Raw genomic sequence first — 16981 nt, forward strand, 5'->3', positions numbered from 1 at the left:
AGAATGGTATTCAATAAATATTAATTGATGACCTAAGTTTACTGTAATTCAGGACAATATTTTCATGATTAGTTTTACATTTTAATCAAATTTGAATAAACGTTTTTAACTTAGTTGAAAAAATATTAAATAGATATATTTTATACCACCCTATATATAGTACCTAAGTCTACAAATACTATGTTGGTCATTATCCACCAAAACTAGAGTGGCTAAATACATCCTTCTGCAAATATGGCACTGTGCACCACTCTTCAATTTCCTGTTTTGTGAAAAGATGACCGTGACCTGAGTAAAACCTCAGGAATGATATTAGATCACTTATCTTTGTCACTCTGGATATCAACAAATTAAACTAGGCAACCCCATAAATCATCACACAGGCACACATACACGCACCCAACCCCACCCTTTTGCTACAGTACTGCAACAAAACAAGAAGACAGCCTTCCTTTGTCATTTTTCACCAGTGAAAGTCTTCATCAGACATTTTGCCAAGAAAACTGTCTTGTAGTACCTGATGTGAACTGCAGGAGGTTTCCTAGAGGTCAAAATGTGTTTTATAATATCAAGAAACTGAAAATGGCCCTCAGCAACGTGCCTATCACGTAGTAGGTACTCAAACACAGGTAAGTCATGAACACACACTCCTCTTCTGAATAAAAGATTACAGAAATATCCTCTGCAAGACAAATATTTCCTACTATATATATACCTATTAAAATGGCACTCACAAGTCAAGAGAAAACTACTTCTTCATACTTTGAGGTTTTCCTCATTATTTGCTGGCCAATACTGATTAACTATCATTTACTTATGGAGATACAGAATGTCATATTAGTATTTTTTACTTTTATTCACAACAAGGTGCATTTCTCGAGTTGGTTCTAAGTAAGACTATAACTGGCGTGCAATTCCTATCAAATGCATCAACACCCTTGGGATCTCCATATTTTGCCACTTTCAGGCTTCCTGACCTGGCCTGCCTAAGCTAGGTCTATCAATTTACCCTTACTGTATGAAGCCCGAAAATGGGCCCCAAAGCCTCTTGTTTTTTTACTTAAAAACAAGGCTAATAAGCATAGGCTCTACAGGGCCTCAACATTCATTGGTTGCAATTCATTTTTTTATAACTGGTGCATTCGAGACATGACATTGTGGTCACTGAACGCTCTCTGCTATCGTAACGAGTTCCTATGGGGATTCCACAGACTCACTTTTGGCACATGAGGATTGAATTCCACAGCTCTATGAATGGCCTCTACTGCATTCATCTCTGCTGTGCTCAGCCCCCGCCGAGATGCAGCCTCGGGAGAGAATCTGAAAAGCAGAAAGACAAACACCATCCAGTTGGGACCACTGCTTGGGCATTAACCTGGAAAGGCGTCTACACATCAAGGGCCCAGAAAACCACAGCGAGCCAAAGGCATGAGCTCTCCAAACCTCCACTACACAGAACCTCTGAGTGACCCCTCAGACAGAGGCCAACAAAAACCCCAGCAGAAGCAGAAAGCGTGCTTGCATCTAATCGCGGCAGGAATTAAATTCAGCTGTGAAGTCTCTCTGTCTAAATAGCTAATCTAAGTTTTCTAGGAGGTACCTGCTTAGGTCAGGGGAGCGGGTAGGACTGACAAGGGCAGACAGTGTAAGAAAAAGAGAAAACTAGGTTACAGAAGAGCGCACTTGGTTAAAAACAGAACTGGGGAGAATTTTAAAGGAGGCTCCCAACCCAATGTCAGTGCTGCGATGGAGGGTTAAGTCTTGCAGCTTCAGCAGCAGGCGAGCCTGCTTGGGGCTGTTCCGGCAGGGGGAGTGTGCATGCCCAAACTGCGGGCGAGACACCTGCCCAAGTGAATGAAAAAAACCAGACCATGCAATCTCTTTCTCACCTCACACCCAGGGCTAACTCCAGAGCTGTGCTTGGCAGGCAGACACCACAGGGGAAGCTGTGACAACCCTGGCCCTGCCCTCCCAAGCTGGAGTCGCTGTGTAGGGAGAAAAGATGTTGCAGTAGGTACTGGCGATCTACAGGATAAAAAAGAATGAAAGAAAATTACTTCGGTCTTGAAGTGCACACACACTTAACAGCAAACCTGTCTGACACAGCAGAGGCTGTTTTCTTTTCCTGTTATCTGCTTTTCAGTGCTACCGAGGGAGTGTATCGGGGAGTGTAAGCGTTTATGAACTCAAAACCAGTTAAGCCATCTATTTTCTTTCACCTGCCAGTCATCTTGGGGGTTTATGGAAATTCTCTATACCATAGTCACCTGCCTGAACAAAACGGGCAAATGTCCCACTGTGATGGTGACTCAAGGTAAACGGATCCTGGGTGGGGAGTTAGTTTGGAATTGATGAGGTAAGGAAAGGGAGATGACCATCCCCTTTTGCCATATTAATATGTTTGTTATGACTACTACCCCATCCTGGACTGCTGGAGGAAGAGGAATATGCAAAAAAAATGAATCAAAGAAGGCATTTTGTGTAAGTCCCAAGCAGGCCTTTTGGTATCTACTGTCTGGCAAAAAATAAAAATAAAAGTCACCTCAGAGGCATGGAGTTTCATATAAATCCCTCTTTAGGAACCCACACATCATTACAATACCTGGCCATATACATTCCCTCCTTCTAGTAGTGAAAGAAAAGAAAATGCAGGTTTTGGAAAATGCATGCTCATAAGCAGGGATCTCATAGACTAAGAAAAACTTGCAGAGAAAGCCCTCAGAGACAACACATCTCCTTCCGTCCAGACCAGCATCTGTACTGCACAGGCTACTATCCACTTACTTGTCAGAGACAGCTCTTGCTTTGAGCAAGGCCGCTGTGTAGCATATTGTTGCCGACTTTGGTAAGCTTATATCTGTTAGAGAGAAAAAAAAATAGGAACTGTTATAAGTCTGTACAAGCAAAGAGCAATAATTTTTTAATACACTAGCATTTTAATCATGTAAGCCTAAAGAGCATAAATTAAGAATATTTTAACTGTTCCTTATGTATCCAAGTGGTAGGTGAAACTGAGGGTAATTCATACTTTTGTGAATAATTCAAATTTCAAATCCACCACTGTTCAGCAATCATCTTTTATTTAAAATATGGATTTTTCATATGTTGAGTTTATTTAAGCAGAGAATAGCTATAAATACATAAATTTAAATATTACATGAATAGTCTTGATATCAAGAAAGGCAAATAGGACTTCTTTGTTAACTTATAAAATTTCTCAAGAGGCATATGAAATATTAAAGTGAAAAAAATATTATCTGGATTCTTTTTTAAAATATAAGGTTTTTTAGTGATAAATAAATGTATTTAAAAATTATTCTTTAGTGGTCAGATTTAAACCAGATTTCATGAAATTTATATTCAGTTTTTTTGTTAAAATTGGAAAGAGAAATCTTTATGAGGATATATTATGAAATCTTTATAAAACTATACAATTTTTGTTCATTCAAACCCATGATAAAGCCCCTTTCATATGAAGCCTAATTTGTTGCCCAGAAAAACAGTTCCTTTCAGTTTGTATAGAAAATTTCAGATGGAGGGGTGGGAACGGGTACCAGATTCAGATAGAGTTTACAGGCAAATAAAAGCACAGAGTACAACTAAGAGGAGATAAGTGCAAAGAGGGTAGCCCCTCTGGGGGCAGGGGGTAGGACTTGTTTTTAAATTATGATCCTATTTCGCACCAGAGCTGTCTTTCTTTAACACTCAGACTAGGTAAAAATATGCCATTCCCAGGTGCTACAAAATTCACCCGAGGTTAGAAGAACTCTTAACACCTGGAACGCCCTCCAAGTTTCTTTCGGGCTGTTTTCAACTTTAGAAGAATTACATTACGGTAGGGATGAAAAGGAAAGTCCATAACTAGACAAAAGTCAACAGCAGAAGAAAATAATTTCATAAAAGAAAAACAATCTTTCATTCAATAATGAGTATTTACCACCAATTCCAGCATGAGGAATTTCTCTTTGAGGGAAATTTCAATGACATTGATAAAACACAAATAATCAGAGAAAATACCAACATAGAATTGAAAGGGAGAGAGGTCTTTGTAACCCTGATCTCATAAATTATATTCAAACAAAATTTCAGCACCATATGCATACTGTAAAATGGTGTGCTTATGACTAAGAAGGAAAAAAAAATGTCAGACACTCATGGATTTGTCTTGTTGCTTCTCCAACATCTAAACATTTAACCACTTCCCAGTATGTGAAATCAATTCAGGAATCAATTATCTTGTTTGCTAGGGTCCATTACTTCCATTACTGGAAGATAATTTAAAAAATTGCAGATAATACACATTCTACTTAAAAGTTCAGACCTTTTTTTTTTTTTTTTAACTTCAGACCTTTCATTTAAAAATTATCCAAACCCTGCTTCCACCCTTCCTGGTGTGATCTGTGTTCCTTCTGCGACAATGTAGCACCTTTCTATGAAGTGGGAACAAAGGATTAGTCCTAGAAAGGAGTTGAAACTGAACATAATGGTCAAAATTATTCGAAGGTGGCAGCACAGATGGAACCTCACATGATAAACTAAAGAAAGCCTGTTGTGAAGGATTTAGCTTCTCAATGAGAACGATCATGTTGTTTTGAAGGTTACCTAAGCAAGCAAATGAACACATTCACCCAGTTGGAAATGCAGAAAGAGATACGATTGATGTGTTCCAGCAGAATATTAGAGATGCCTAATCAAAGGTGATCTTTAATCCCCTCACACCCATAGACAGGACATTCACAACTCTGCAACGTTACAACTACTATGGTACACTTTCCCCATTTAAAAAAGTTTTACCCTTACTCCCTCATTGTATGTAAAGATACTGGTATATGTGCACAGTCATAATGCTTAAAAAAATAAAGAAAAAAATACTTTAATCAATATCAAATGGGAAAAGGAAGAAATATAAATACCCCATTCCCCACCAGTGGCAAGTTCATCCATTTGTTATCTCTTTAGTATATTATTTTGCTCTCACTATTAAACAAAAATTAAAAACAGCAAACAATTCTTGCATAACTTACTTATATATTTTCAATAGTTTTCTTTTAATTCTTTCAAAGCAATACATCTATTTGGTAATGGTAATTTGTCTCTAAGGAGGGATGAATCATTATAAAGAAACTGATCCTAAATTACCCTTCAGGTAAAGCATCTTGTTCAAATAATGTTTTTTGTGTACAACACTTTTTTTTTTTAATGTGGCAATATAAATCAAATGCTTTAACATTTTGCCTACCCAGCAATTCTACTTCTGAGACTTTATCCTAAGGGAAGTCATCACAACTGTGCATGAAGATTTAGCTTTAAGGATGTTGATCACGACATTGTTTCTAACGGTAGAAAACTGGAAACAGCCCAAATGTCAATCACAGGAGAATGGCTAAGGTGCTGCACATCCACAGGGTGCAATTCGATGCAGTCGTTAAATCATGTGGTGGAAAGTATTTTATGACCTGGGGAAATGTTGCATTGTTGTGTACACATCAATAAGTAAAACAAGTTTACAAAAATTATGATTTCACATATTTTTAAAAAAGCATTTTTATGCACAGAGATAAAAAGGCTGGAACTATATATACCAAATATCAACAGTTTTTATTTCTGGGTGCTGGGATTATAGACAATTTTTTTCTATGTTTACCTTCATTTCCAAAGCTTCCTGCGACGTACACGTAATAAGTGAATTTTTAAAAGATAACGATGCTAAGTGGAAGAATTCTTTCTACAAATTGTCTGCAGCAAGTTCATGGGCAAATATGATACACTGGTGGAGCGAGACACAGACAGCATAAACAGACAAAGGCAGAACTTACACGAAGTGCTGTTAGCCCGCAGATGTAGAAAATTATTTATATACCTTCATGAAAGTTAGTGTATTCCTTTTGTGGTGTGCAGTTGTTAACCGTATTTTAATCTAACAAATGCCTAATATCTAAATCAGAGGCAGGACCTGCATGTTTTGGCTCACTTTTAAGAAAAAACCATATACATTACCTCTAGGAGAAAGCTAATTATTATGGGCTGCTTGCCCCATGAGCCTTTTTCATTTCTTTAGGGAAAAAAAAAAAAGGCTGAGACTTGGTTGTTGTTGCCTATTATAATTATGAAACTTATTATTTTGAAATAATTATGGGGTCATAGGAAGTTGTGAATATAGTACACGGAGTTCTGTGAAGCTTCCTTTAGCGTCCCTCAAATGGTGACAACTCACATAACTGCATTATAACATTAAAAAAACCAAGAAATTGACGTTGGTACAGTACTATTAAGTCAATTACAGACCTTATTCAGTTTTCACCAGTTTTTACATGCATTCCTGTGTGTGTGGTTCTGTGCAATTTTATCCCAAGGCTAGATTCATGTAACCACCACTACCATCAAAATACACAACTTTTCCAAAGGAACTTTCTCACGCTACCCCTTTAGTTGTACCCTCCCCACCCATACCTGTTCCCAGTGACCACTAATCTGTTCTCTATCTCCATAGACTTGTTTGCCTACTATGATTTTATGCTTTTGCCACCAGGGAAATGGATAAAATGGTAAGGGGAACAGGGTGACTAACCGTACTGATGAAAATGGTAGTATCAGAAGTTTTAAGCAGGAAATAACAACAAATAAGCTGCTTTCCAATATTGCTTGTAATTTATTCAGAAATTTTATTTTGAGGAAGAAACTCAAAATCGTTCTAAGACCAATTTTGTATGAGCAGACTCTAACTGTGCAGTGCTTTTCTGTCTTTTGAAAGTGGTGTGTAGCTACCGTTATTGCCAGAAAGTCCCCTTAAGAATTAGAATCCAAGGAGGAAATCAAAGTAAATGAGACATCACACACTCATTGTAGAAACAAGGAATGCTGAATAAATGTTTCTCACTTCGGCAAAGCTGAACTGTTGGCGTTAGTTTAATTTTCCTTCCATTTCTTTCCATCTTGTGTTTCATACAGATCCTTTTATGAAAGAAGAACTTTCTCCAAGCATCTTAGGTGTACAAAATCAAATTGTTGTGAAAGTCTTTCCTTAAAATCTACAATCTTGAATTTCATACAACTGGAATCATAGCGTGTGTACTTTTGTGTCTGGGTTCTCTCTCTCCAAATGATGTTTCTGAGGTTCATCCATGTTGTAGCATGTATCAGTACTTCGTTCCTTTTTATTGCCGAGTCGTATTTCATTGTGTGGATATACAATATGTTTATTCTCTTGCTAAGGGCTATTTGGATTGTTCTCCAGTTTTGGACTACTATGAAGAAAGCTGTTGTGACTATTCTTGTGTACTGTTTGGTTTAAAAAAAACCCTCATTTTTTCTTGGATATGTAACTGGAAATGGAATTGAGTCAGAAGGTAGATGAATGTTTAAACTGGTAGACAGTGCTCCATAGTGGTTGTATGAAGTTTGCAAAGCTAATATATGGCGAGAGAGGTCAGAAAAAGGATGACTTCTGGGTTAGAGGGGCAATTTTCTGAGATGATGGAAAGTTCTATGATTCTGGGCGGTGATCACAGAGGTATATACATAGGTGAAAAGTCATCCCAGTCTACATTGAAGATTTGTGCATGTTACAATATGTAATTTATACCACAATAAAAAAGATGAAAAAAAAAAGCGCCAAACCTACAATCCTGTGTCACCTGAAGCTGCCTTCTCTTACTTGCCTTTCATCATTCTGGCCCCTCCATTCTCTCTATGCATCCTTATCTAAAAATTACTTCCTAGTTTAATAAACAGAATCCGATTATGTTTCAGGTTGGCCTTTCAAATACTAAGATGGTTAAATTATCTCCTCTAAACCTAATCTTTTCCAGAATAAATACTTCTAGCCCCTCAACTGACACAGTCTTCAGAGCTTCTCACTTATTTTTGTTACGGAGCCATGGGTGATTTCAAAATATGAGAATTAGAAGTGGAAATAATCATCTGAATCCCTGAAACCCGACAGTACAGAGCTCAGGGGAAACGTGCAGTCTGAGCAGCCCTGGCCACGAGCATTCTCTGAGTACTAGCTGGGCTGGCCCTGAAGCTGAGCACCTGGAGCGGTTTGTTCCTACGGTCGTGTGGTCAACAAACCCCTCTGATTCTATTCAAACCAATTTCAGCCAAAGCCAGGTCTTTTCTCTTTTACTTCAGCCATGAGAATTTTTGAACCTAAGAGCAGGATTTCACATTTGACTCCATTAAATTTTAAATCTTAAAATAAAATCTAGGACTTCTCTGATGGCACAGTGGTTAAGAATCCACCTGCCAATGCAGAGGACACGACCCCTGGTCCGGGAAGATCCCACATGCCGCGGAGCAACTAAGCCTGTGCACCACAACTACTGAGCCTGCGCTCTAGAGCCTGCAAGCCACAACTACTGAGCCTGCGCTCTAGAGCCTGCAAGCCACAGCTACTGAGCCTGCGCTCTAGAGCCTGCAAGCCACAACTACTGAGCCCACGTGCCACAACTACTGAAGCCCGTGCACCTAGAGCCCGTGCTCCGCAACAAGAGAAGCCACCGCATGCTGCAACTACAGAAAGCCCGCACCACGTGCAGCCACAAAGACCCAATGCAGCCAAAAATAAAATAAATAAATTTATAAAAAAATAAAATCTAAACCACTAACTATTAATGGTTTCAGCATATTAGTCCAGGCTATTAGTCATTGTTGTAACTCAGCCTACCACTCACAGCTTTGCTCCATATACCTCGTAAGTACACCTTCCTCCCCATATGATTATTATCATCATCAAAATTACTGCTGACATTTATCAAGGGCTTATTAAGTGCCAGGCACTGTTGTTAATCACTTACACGCATTAGTCCTCAGAGCAACCCTGTGAGATAGGACCTACTGCTAGTCCTGTTTTATAGACGGGGAAGGTGAGGCATAGAAGAGTTAAGAAATATGCCGACATCACACACTTAGAACAAATAATGAGCTTCCCCCAGAACACACGCTTTTTAACTGCGCTGTGCTGCTGACAAGGTCTGATTTAGAAACATACTGACCATAGCAATGCCAAGGAGAGAATCCAAAAGTGGTATGCTAGAGATCACCCTAAATTTGCAACGGTCTGCAATGATCTCTGTGCAACCATTTATTAACAGTTATGATGGGTATTATACCATTAAATTATACCATTTATTAATGGTGTAATAGGCATCATGACCACATTGCTCCACGTTACCTAAAAAGACAGCATTAAAAACATTATCAAAATTCACTTTGTTACAAGGCAGAAACTCACACACCATTGTAAAGCAATTATACTCCAATAAAGATGTTAAAAAAACATTATCAAATGTTTTATTTAAATAAAGATACAAATACTTCCATGGCATTTCTCTAATTCAGAAATATAAAGAAAAATGGCCTTAATAAGAAACATTTAAATATTACTGTATAGACTACAAATATTTTCACATGTACTATCTCATCTGTTTTTATGTCACACAACTTCCTCAGTAAATCCATGCTGGATCTTCAATCACCTCTTTCCTAAGTGTTCATAAACCACATATTTCTCTCCTCTAGAATTTTGCTGGGATTGATTTATTTGTTGAAATTCTTTAAAAAAAAAAGAATCAAAAGTATTGAGGGGAAATAGAAAATAGGAGTGAATAGTTGTATATTTTTATTAACTTATTAACACATTACTTTCTTATCCAGATAGTAGTACTACAAGATAAATCAAAGAATTGGACAACAGCACATGACTGTGTAGGTCAGCCCTCAAAAATCTTTCACTTTACAGATAAAAAATACAGGCCCAGGGAAGCTAAATGATATACTTAAGAGCTGCCTAACTAATTAGTGACAGAGATGGTCTTGCAATAGCGTGTCTTTGTCACCATCCCATACTGCCAATGTGGTACTTGCTTTTATTTTCCTTATCATCATTCTCTTATACTTTATCATTTTCCTTGGAAAATGGCTTCACAAATAAAGTCTTGAGACTTTTGCCTCCTCTGAACTTTAGCCACCCAGAACACCTGCTGACAGGTTTCTACCTCACTTGTATATACTTATTTAGCTATTTGTCATTCTGATATTTTCATAAACTTTAATCATTTGTGTTTAATTTTACATTTTTTTCCCAGTGGGAATAACTATAGTCTCATCTTTTAGAATCTCTCATCCTTCTTGAACCAATTTCCACTTTAAAAATCTCTGTATCTCCTATGCCACATAGTGTCTGCACAAAGTATTTATTGAATCTCCATTTATGGGTTTATATTTACCTTTCGTTTGAATTAAAAAAAGGGTGTGACTTCTCGTTGTTGTTATTATAAGCTATACGATAACATGCTCTCCTTTAAGGTGCTTCCTTTTTGATAAGAATTAAATCCAAGGTATTAACTAATCTCAGGCTTTGTCTACTTTGGTTGTAATTAAAGTGTAAGACAAGACCTTGTCAGAAGCTTTGCTTTTAGCAAATGAGACTCGTAGATTGACAGGTGCAGGCCTTCACATCGCCTGCTCCAAATTCACAACCTCTAAAGACTAGGTGGACCTTCCACCTGTTCCCCACATTCCACTATGTTTTCCCTCCTCATGTCCTTGTTATGACTCAGCAGAAGTAGGCAGGTGTTGGTGGGTTACATGAATCCTGGCAGGCTCTTGATAACGTCTTAGTTACATGCCCCCGAAAGACAGATTATCTAAGGCTTATACTGGGTCTACATAGTTAAGAAAGAGATCCCAGGAGAGCAAATGAAATGAAGTAGTTATAGTTTAAAATAGAAAGTTTCGATCACCCAGGAAATAAAAAAAGTTTCTGCACTGGGATTCCCATTTGTTGTATAAAGAAGAAAAGCCAAACTCTAAAAACTCTTTTATGCTTGTTGGTTGGAAAACCCTGCATATGTTTCCCTGAAGGATAGAATTCTGTTTCTTCGCAGAGTCTGAAATCACCTCCCCAGTCCTCTCCAGCGGCATTCTACTCCTTCACATCTTAGGGCTTTCCCAGCGTTCATCTCTCAACCACCTCAAGTCAAAAAAGGGTAGAGTGTGAATCCACTGTGCCACTCCCTTCGCTCTGGGGGCAGGCTGAAGCCCCTCCTCTGCTGACATTGCCTCCAAATCTCTCCATGGTCTCCAGAACAAAATCCAAACTAGACCCAAAGCTCTTTGAGGCCTGGCCCCTGCTTAACTCACCCAGTGCAAGTTCAGCCCTTTGCTACAGCCTCTGTCTTCCCTCTGCTCTGTGGGAAACAGAGTTCTCCTCACAAGCTGTGTCAAAACTGCCCTGAACCTCTGGACATATTCTCTTTGCCTCCAGCACCTGCGCTGTCTGGCTCAGCACAGATCCCACCTCCACTGGAGTGGCTTCCCTCATTACCCTGGATGAGGTGTCCCTTCCATCTTGGGTTAAACTCTATCAGTCTTTACACTTTACAGCGATTGTCCATTCTCTTATTTCCCTCTCCTACTTATGTGGTGTGCTTTAGGGGTAAAAGCTGTGTTTCTTCATCACTTTGTACCCACAACACAAAGCAATGTTTGAAACATAGTTGGTGGTCAGTGTTTGCTGAATAAAATCCTAAGTTAATGTACTAACATATCAAATCACTTGATATTACCTTCCTTCAACATGCAAACATTTACTTCTAATTTAGCTTCTGGGAGCCAAAAGCGATCAGTGTTGATGGGTGCTTTAAGAGGGAGTCATAAACTTGTTATTTCTCAACACGTACACTTCCTTTATCTTTGCTTACAGCATTCCGGCAGAAGGCATGACATTGGACTGTGCTCTAAATCTAGATGTCTATTTGAAAAGGCAGTGGAATGAAAAAGTGGGGCAGGAAGAAGGCAAGAGTAAAAGCTGAAACAAGGTTGAAGAAAAGTAGAATTTTTGTCCAGAAACAAGGAAGGCAAACCACACATCTTCTGGCTCCCAAGGACCCTTTACGAGAATGACGCTGCTGAAAAAAAAAAAAAGTCATCTCAGGGAGGATGACTGTTCAAGTTTTCAAAAGTCATAAATGGCTCATAAGATCAAACCTGCAATTCAATGAAATAATCTTAGGACAAATTTATGTAATTATGAGTAAAACTGTCAATTTGATGTGTCTCAGAAAACCCATGGGGCAAAACTTTAGATAGGACAGAATTTTTCCAGTGATAATCTTTTCGCCTTATTTCCTTTTGTTCATCTGCAATAATAATAACAATCAAGATGTAATTTTAAAAGGACCATTACTTTCCCTGTGCATGAGATTAGTCAACTGAGGGTCAATTTTACATCTATACTTCTAAAAGAATGTTTTCAAGGTGGCAACCAGCAGATAAGTCCCAAAGCACCTCACAAGTAAGGACACTACGTCATAGTGCATCTCCATCTAACAAGCTGTTCGTTCACCATGGATGCTCTGAATACCTACTGTAGTACATAAGTGTCCAAGAAGAAGAGGACACAGGGCTTGCTCTCAAAGAGTTTCTTTCTCTGTACTTCCCACAGCATGTTTCAAACTGATTCACTGAGCACGGATTCATCCCACCTCGACTCACCATGGGTTGTTTTTTGTTTTTAACATCTTTCTTCAATAGACCGAAAGCTTCTTGGCGACACAGAGTAAATCATATTCATCTCTGAATGTGGAAGCACCGAAAAGTTAGTATCTTCAACATAAAGGTTTGATAGATCCTTGCTGAATTAATTTGAAAAAATTAACCTAATTACTCTTATAACCATTTAAGATTACATAGTATCAAGCATCACTTTTTTTGGTTGCCCAGCAAATTGATATACTTGAAGTTTGTGTAGCCTTGACAGACGCTTTTAGAGCCACGAACTGACTAACCAAACAAACAAAATTGAAAAACAAACGAATGAAAATGCAGCCCACTTCTCCTTCCTGTTTGTGGACTGTAACGTCTTATTACTGTACCATTATGTGATGCTGTCCTCCATGTGACTGTCTTCAAGAAAATTTCTCAGTTTACTCCTGTTCATGATATGATGCAATGAAAACAGGTATGTAAAATTCTGTCCTTAGATTTTGGGGGGGGGGTTCCAGACAGTATGAAGTCTTTTTGTCCCACCTTCAAAAAGCCAATCTAAGGTCCCCTTTCAACCAAAGGTGAAAACTTCACTGAAGAAATAGAAAGGACTGATATACTAGAACCTCAAAATGATGTGCCACCTGGGATGGGGAAATACTACATGATCTTGGTAACCTGGAGGAGGGGGAGAGGCAGGCAACACGGATTCAACTATCATGCTACAAAGCCAAACAACAGATCTTGTTTGCAACTTTCGAATTGGATTACCCCAAAAGGTCTGTGTCAGGAGGCCCTTCTGTGGCTGGTGCCCTGGAGCCAAATATGGCAGTTTATGTGATGGTGATGGCCAGCTAAGGAGGGATGTTACCTTGGTAAATTATGATAACTGGGCAGTAAGGATTACTAAAGCCAGCATAAATTTAGAGGGTTTGTTCATGTGCCAACTCTGCGAATCACAGATGTATGCATTCATAAAATGTCTTCCATCATCAGAGACTGTAGAAGTTTTTCACGCACACAGTCTTCACTGAAATAGCATCTGTTATCAGAACTCCCACTCATTTCATGTATAGTATATACATGCCCTTTGTAACCTCAAAGGCCTAGTCCTCTTGATGGATCTAACTCTTACTTTCCAAGTCAGCAGGGCACCCACTGCAAAGCTATACAGGGCCATCACTTCTCAGTCACTCGTGCTTACCAGCCTGAAGCCATAGCCCATGGTGTCAGTGCTGATAATTATTTTCTTCTTTGAAGCAGCAACGGGATTACCTGCCTATGTTTTACACAAGGATTCTCTTCAGCATTTGCCGGGTATCCTTGATCTTTTCCATAAGAGCCAGGCCAGGGAAGGGAGCTGGACTAGGCTTCGAGTCTGTCATTAGGGACTGATGACACTTCAAACCCTCTTTCTTGAATGCAGCCTCCTTTTGTAGTGGATACGTGTCAGAAGCTGCCTGTGCCTATGGCATCAGAACTCACATCTATACATACACTTGACCGAAAAGCACCATTTTGGAGGTCTGGACAGCCTGACGCTGACTGCTTCAATACAGATTTTTTTTTTTTAATATTTATTTATTTTATTTGGTTGTGCCAGGTCTTAGTTGCGGCTCGAGGGCTCCTTAGTTGTGGCATGTGAACGCTTAGTTGTGGCATGCATGCGGGATCTAGTTCCCTGACCAGGGATCGAACCCGGGCCCCCTGCACTGGGAGCGTGGAGTCTTAACCACTGCGCCACCAGGGAAGTCCCGTCGATAGAGGTTTTATTCACTGGTCCTTCTGGCATCTCAAATCCCTCTTATTCCACAAACATAAATGGAAAACAGCCTAACCAAAAGACAGGGTATCCAGTGACCATTTCAGAGGAATGGAGATGATAGTTGAGTAACTTGTACTAGTTATAAGGCCCTGGGCAATGAACAAAGTGTACAAAAGTTTTACTTATAACTACATGCTGACTCTGCAAACCAATGATTAGCAAAAAGCTTTATTCTCTGAATAGTCTCAACATAGAGTGATTCCCTCGTGCTTTCTTTAGAATTTCTGTTTTCAATCTACTGAGATGAAAGTATTTCCCCCAATGTTACAAACATGTCTTGTTCTTGAAAGTATACCCTTTGCACATTGCCAGATGGTAGATAATAATGCTAATTTAGGATGGGCTTGATGGCACCAGTAAAAATGGTCTTGATATAGTTGTTGCATTTATATAGTATTCGTGACTATAAAAAAGACCAGCTGTCCCTCACAGGGAAGTTCCTGCCCCCAAATTTAGGGCAATCACTAAATGACCTAATGGAGTAAATATCGAAAAGGGCTTGGATTTGTATTTCTATTGGTACAAATTGCCCCAAGCCTGAAACAATTTGTCTTCTGATCAGGAGTGAAAATGTTGGGCATTTTTCCTTTTTCAGCTTTCCAAATGTTAGAGTTGTTTATAGATAAAACTAAGCATTTCCATTCTTACCAAATATCTACACATATGTCCTATGAGATCTAAAATTAATTTTAATAACAGGCCATAACAATTTTGGGGGGGGGCAAAAGACTGGGCTTTTATGCTCTCATTTTAACTGACATTTTATGTATGGTTTTCCATTTGAACAAAACGGATTGAGAACAGAGGTGAAGTTCAGGAGTGGTCACCTTAGCGCTTTATAATGGTTAATAGTTACTGAATTCTTACTGTATGGCCCACACTGCTCTAAACATTTACCATGGATTAACCGCTTTAATCCTCACAACAAATTCCCGGCTGCGTGATCCTGGGCAAGTTACTTAGGCTTTCTAAGCCTCAATTCCATTTCCAGAGAAAGAAATGGAAGCTTAGAAGGTTAAGTGATTTGCTGAAGTTCACTCAGCCAGTGAAAGGCAGAGCTGGGACTTGATCTCAGCAGGTCTTCCCCACCAACAGGACTGCCTTTGGCATCCTCAGGGATCACTAACTAGAGACAGAACTAGACACTCACAAAGGAAATGCTCACAAAATTAGCACTCACATTCCTATTCACTTGCTCTGTGAGATTCTTCTAAAATTGAAATGGGCAAACGATAATGAATAAGGAACGCATGAATTCTTTTCCCCATTCCCACCCTAATCTTTGAGACTTAAGCTTTCAACCTAGGTGGCCTATAAACTTCTTTGAAAGGCAATCCAAAGCTTGCAACAACTTTCTCAATGGCTGTGAAAAGAAGGTTCTGATGACTTAATGATCTTAAAAAACATTTCTGTCTTTATAGCTAATGTATGACTGAAAAAAAAAAGATAAATCTCCAATTAAATGGACACCATACATCAAATCCCCTTTGTGACTAAAGAAATCAGGTACATGTTGAAGATAGAAAGACATATTTTGAAGATGGTTTCAGAAAGATAAGCAAATATCGATATGCCCAATTCTTAAGGAACGATTTTAAAAGAATCTTAAAAGACAATTTGGCATTACTGAAATTCTGCACCACGGCTCCTGCCCGCCTAATTCATGCCTTTGTAAGAGGAGTGAGAGAGGGAGTGAAAGTCACTTCAGCAAGGCTTACGTTTATGAAAAACACATGGGCTTTTAAAGCCAGCTAAACCTGAATTTGCATCTCAGTTCTACAGTTTTCAAGGAATGTGGTCTTGAAAGTTACTTAAATTCACAAGCCTCAGTTTCTGCATCTGCTAAAATGGAATAACTACCTCCTTGCAAAGACACTGTAAGGGTTATAGGTAATGTGTGCAATGTGCTTGGCACGTGGTAGGTTCTCAACAAACTGTAGCTGATAATAACAACAAGAACAGTGTTAATAAAAACAATAAAAGATACCGCCAAGAGCAGAGACCAGTGGAAGTATGATGATGGTTAAGAGCACGGGCCAGGGGTCAGACCACCTCAGCTTTTATCCTGGCTTTCCTTTCCTCGTAGAATTCACATCTTATTGAACAAAGACTGTTCTCAGTTTATCTCTGCTCTCATAACGTAACATCTCCAGGGCTTTACTTGACATCTTAGGCTCTTCACTTCAGCAAATTACTTAACTCTTCTCTGTACCAGTAACCACAGCTGTAAAATGGGGCTAATAATAGTATCTACCTCATATGTTTGTGGTGAGAATAAATGAGTCCATCCACATAGAGCTTAGAACCACGTCTGACCCTGACACATTATAAGAACTCAATGCTAGCTGTTTTTTTAGTTATTGTGTGAAGGACACTCCAAAACCAACACCAATCACCTGGATAAAAACTGCCCACCCATAATGTTGTTTAACAAATTGAAACTAGAAGAGCATGAAAACTCCTGAGGCTGGCAAGACAGCATTTCAGACTAATGGCTAGAATAATATAAGATCAGAAGTTATCTCAAGGGAAAAAATCAAAATTAGACTGCAGTTTACAAGGAGGTATGATCAGTTACCTGGTAATCCTACTAAGAATGCAGGGTTGCCAAAGGGCTTCACTGTAAAAGGACTTTGTAAATGTCACTTTTAAAAGTCAAAGCAAATAAAA

The 16981-nt window shown here is 38.9% G+C and overlaps 1 protein-coding gene across 7 annotated transcripts in view; it reads right to left on the reverse strand.

The window, feature by feature from the left end:
* The window catches only part of ST7 (suppression of tumorigenicity 7), a 281307-nt gene that overhangs the window by 52543 nt on the left and 211783 nt on the right, over positions 1–16981 (reverse strand). For all 7 annotated transcript variants that reach the window (XM_089917481.1, XM_089917482.1, XM_089917479.1 and 4 more), the window contains 2 exons: positions 2785–2857; positions 1218–1320 (listed from right to left, as the gene is read on the reverse strand). In XM_089917481.1, coding sequence (XP_089773607.1) covers positions 1218–1320; positions 2785–2857 — 176 coding nt within the window. The remainder of the gene's footprint in view (positions 1–1217; positions 1321–2784; positions 2858–16981) is intronic.

This window comes from Delphinapterus leucas, chromosome 9, assembly GCF_059928025.1.
Source record: "Delphinapterus leucas isolate spDelLeu-1000000601 "Yukka" chromosome 9, BTC_Dleu_Yukka2, whole genome shotgun sequence".
In the NCBI taxonomy this organism is placed as follows: Eukaryota; Metazoa; Chordata; class Mammalia; order Artiodactyla; family Monodontidae; genus Delphinapterus; species Delphinapterus leucas.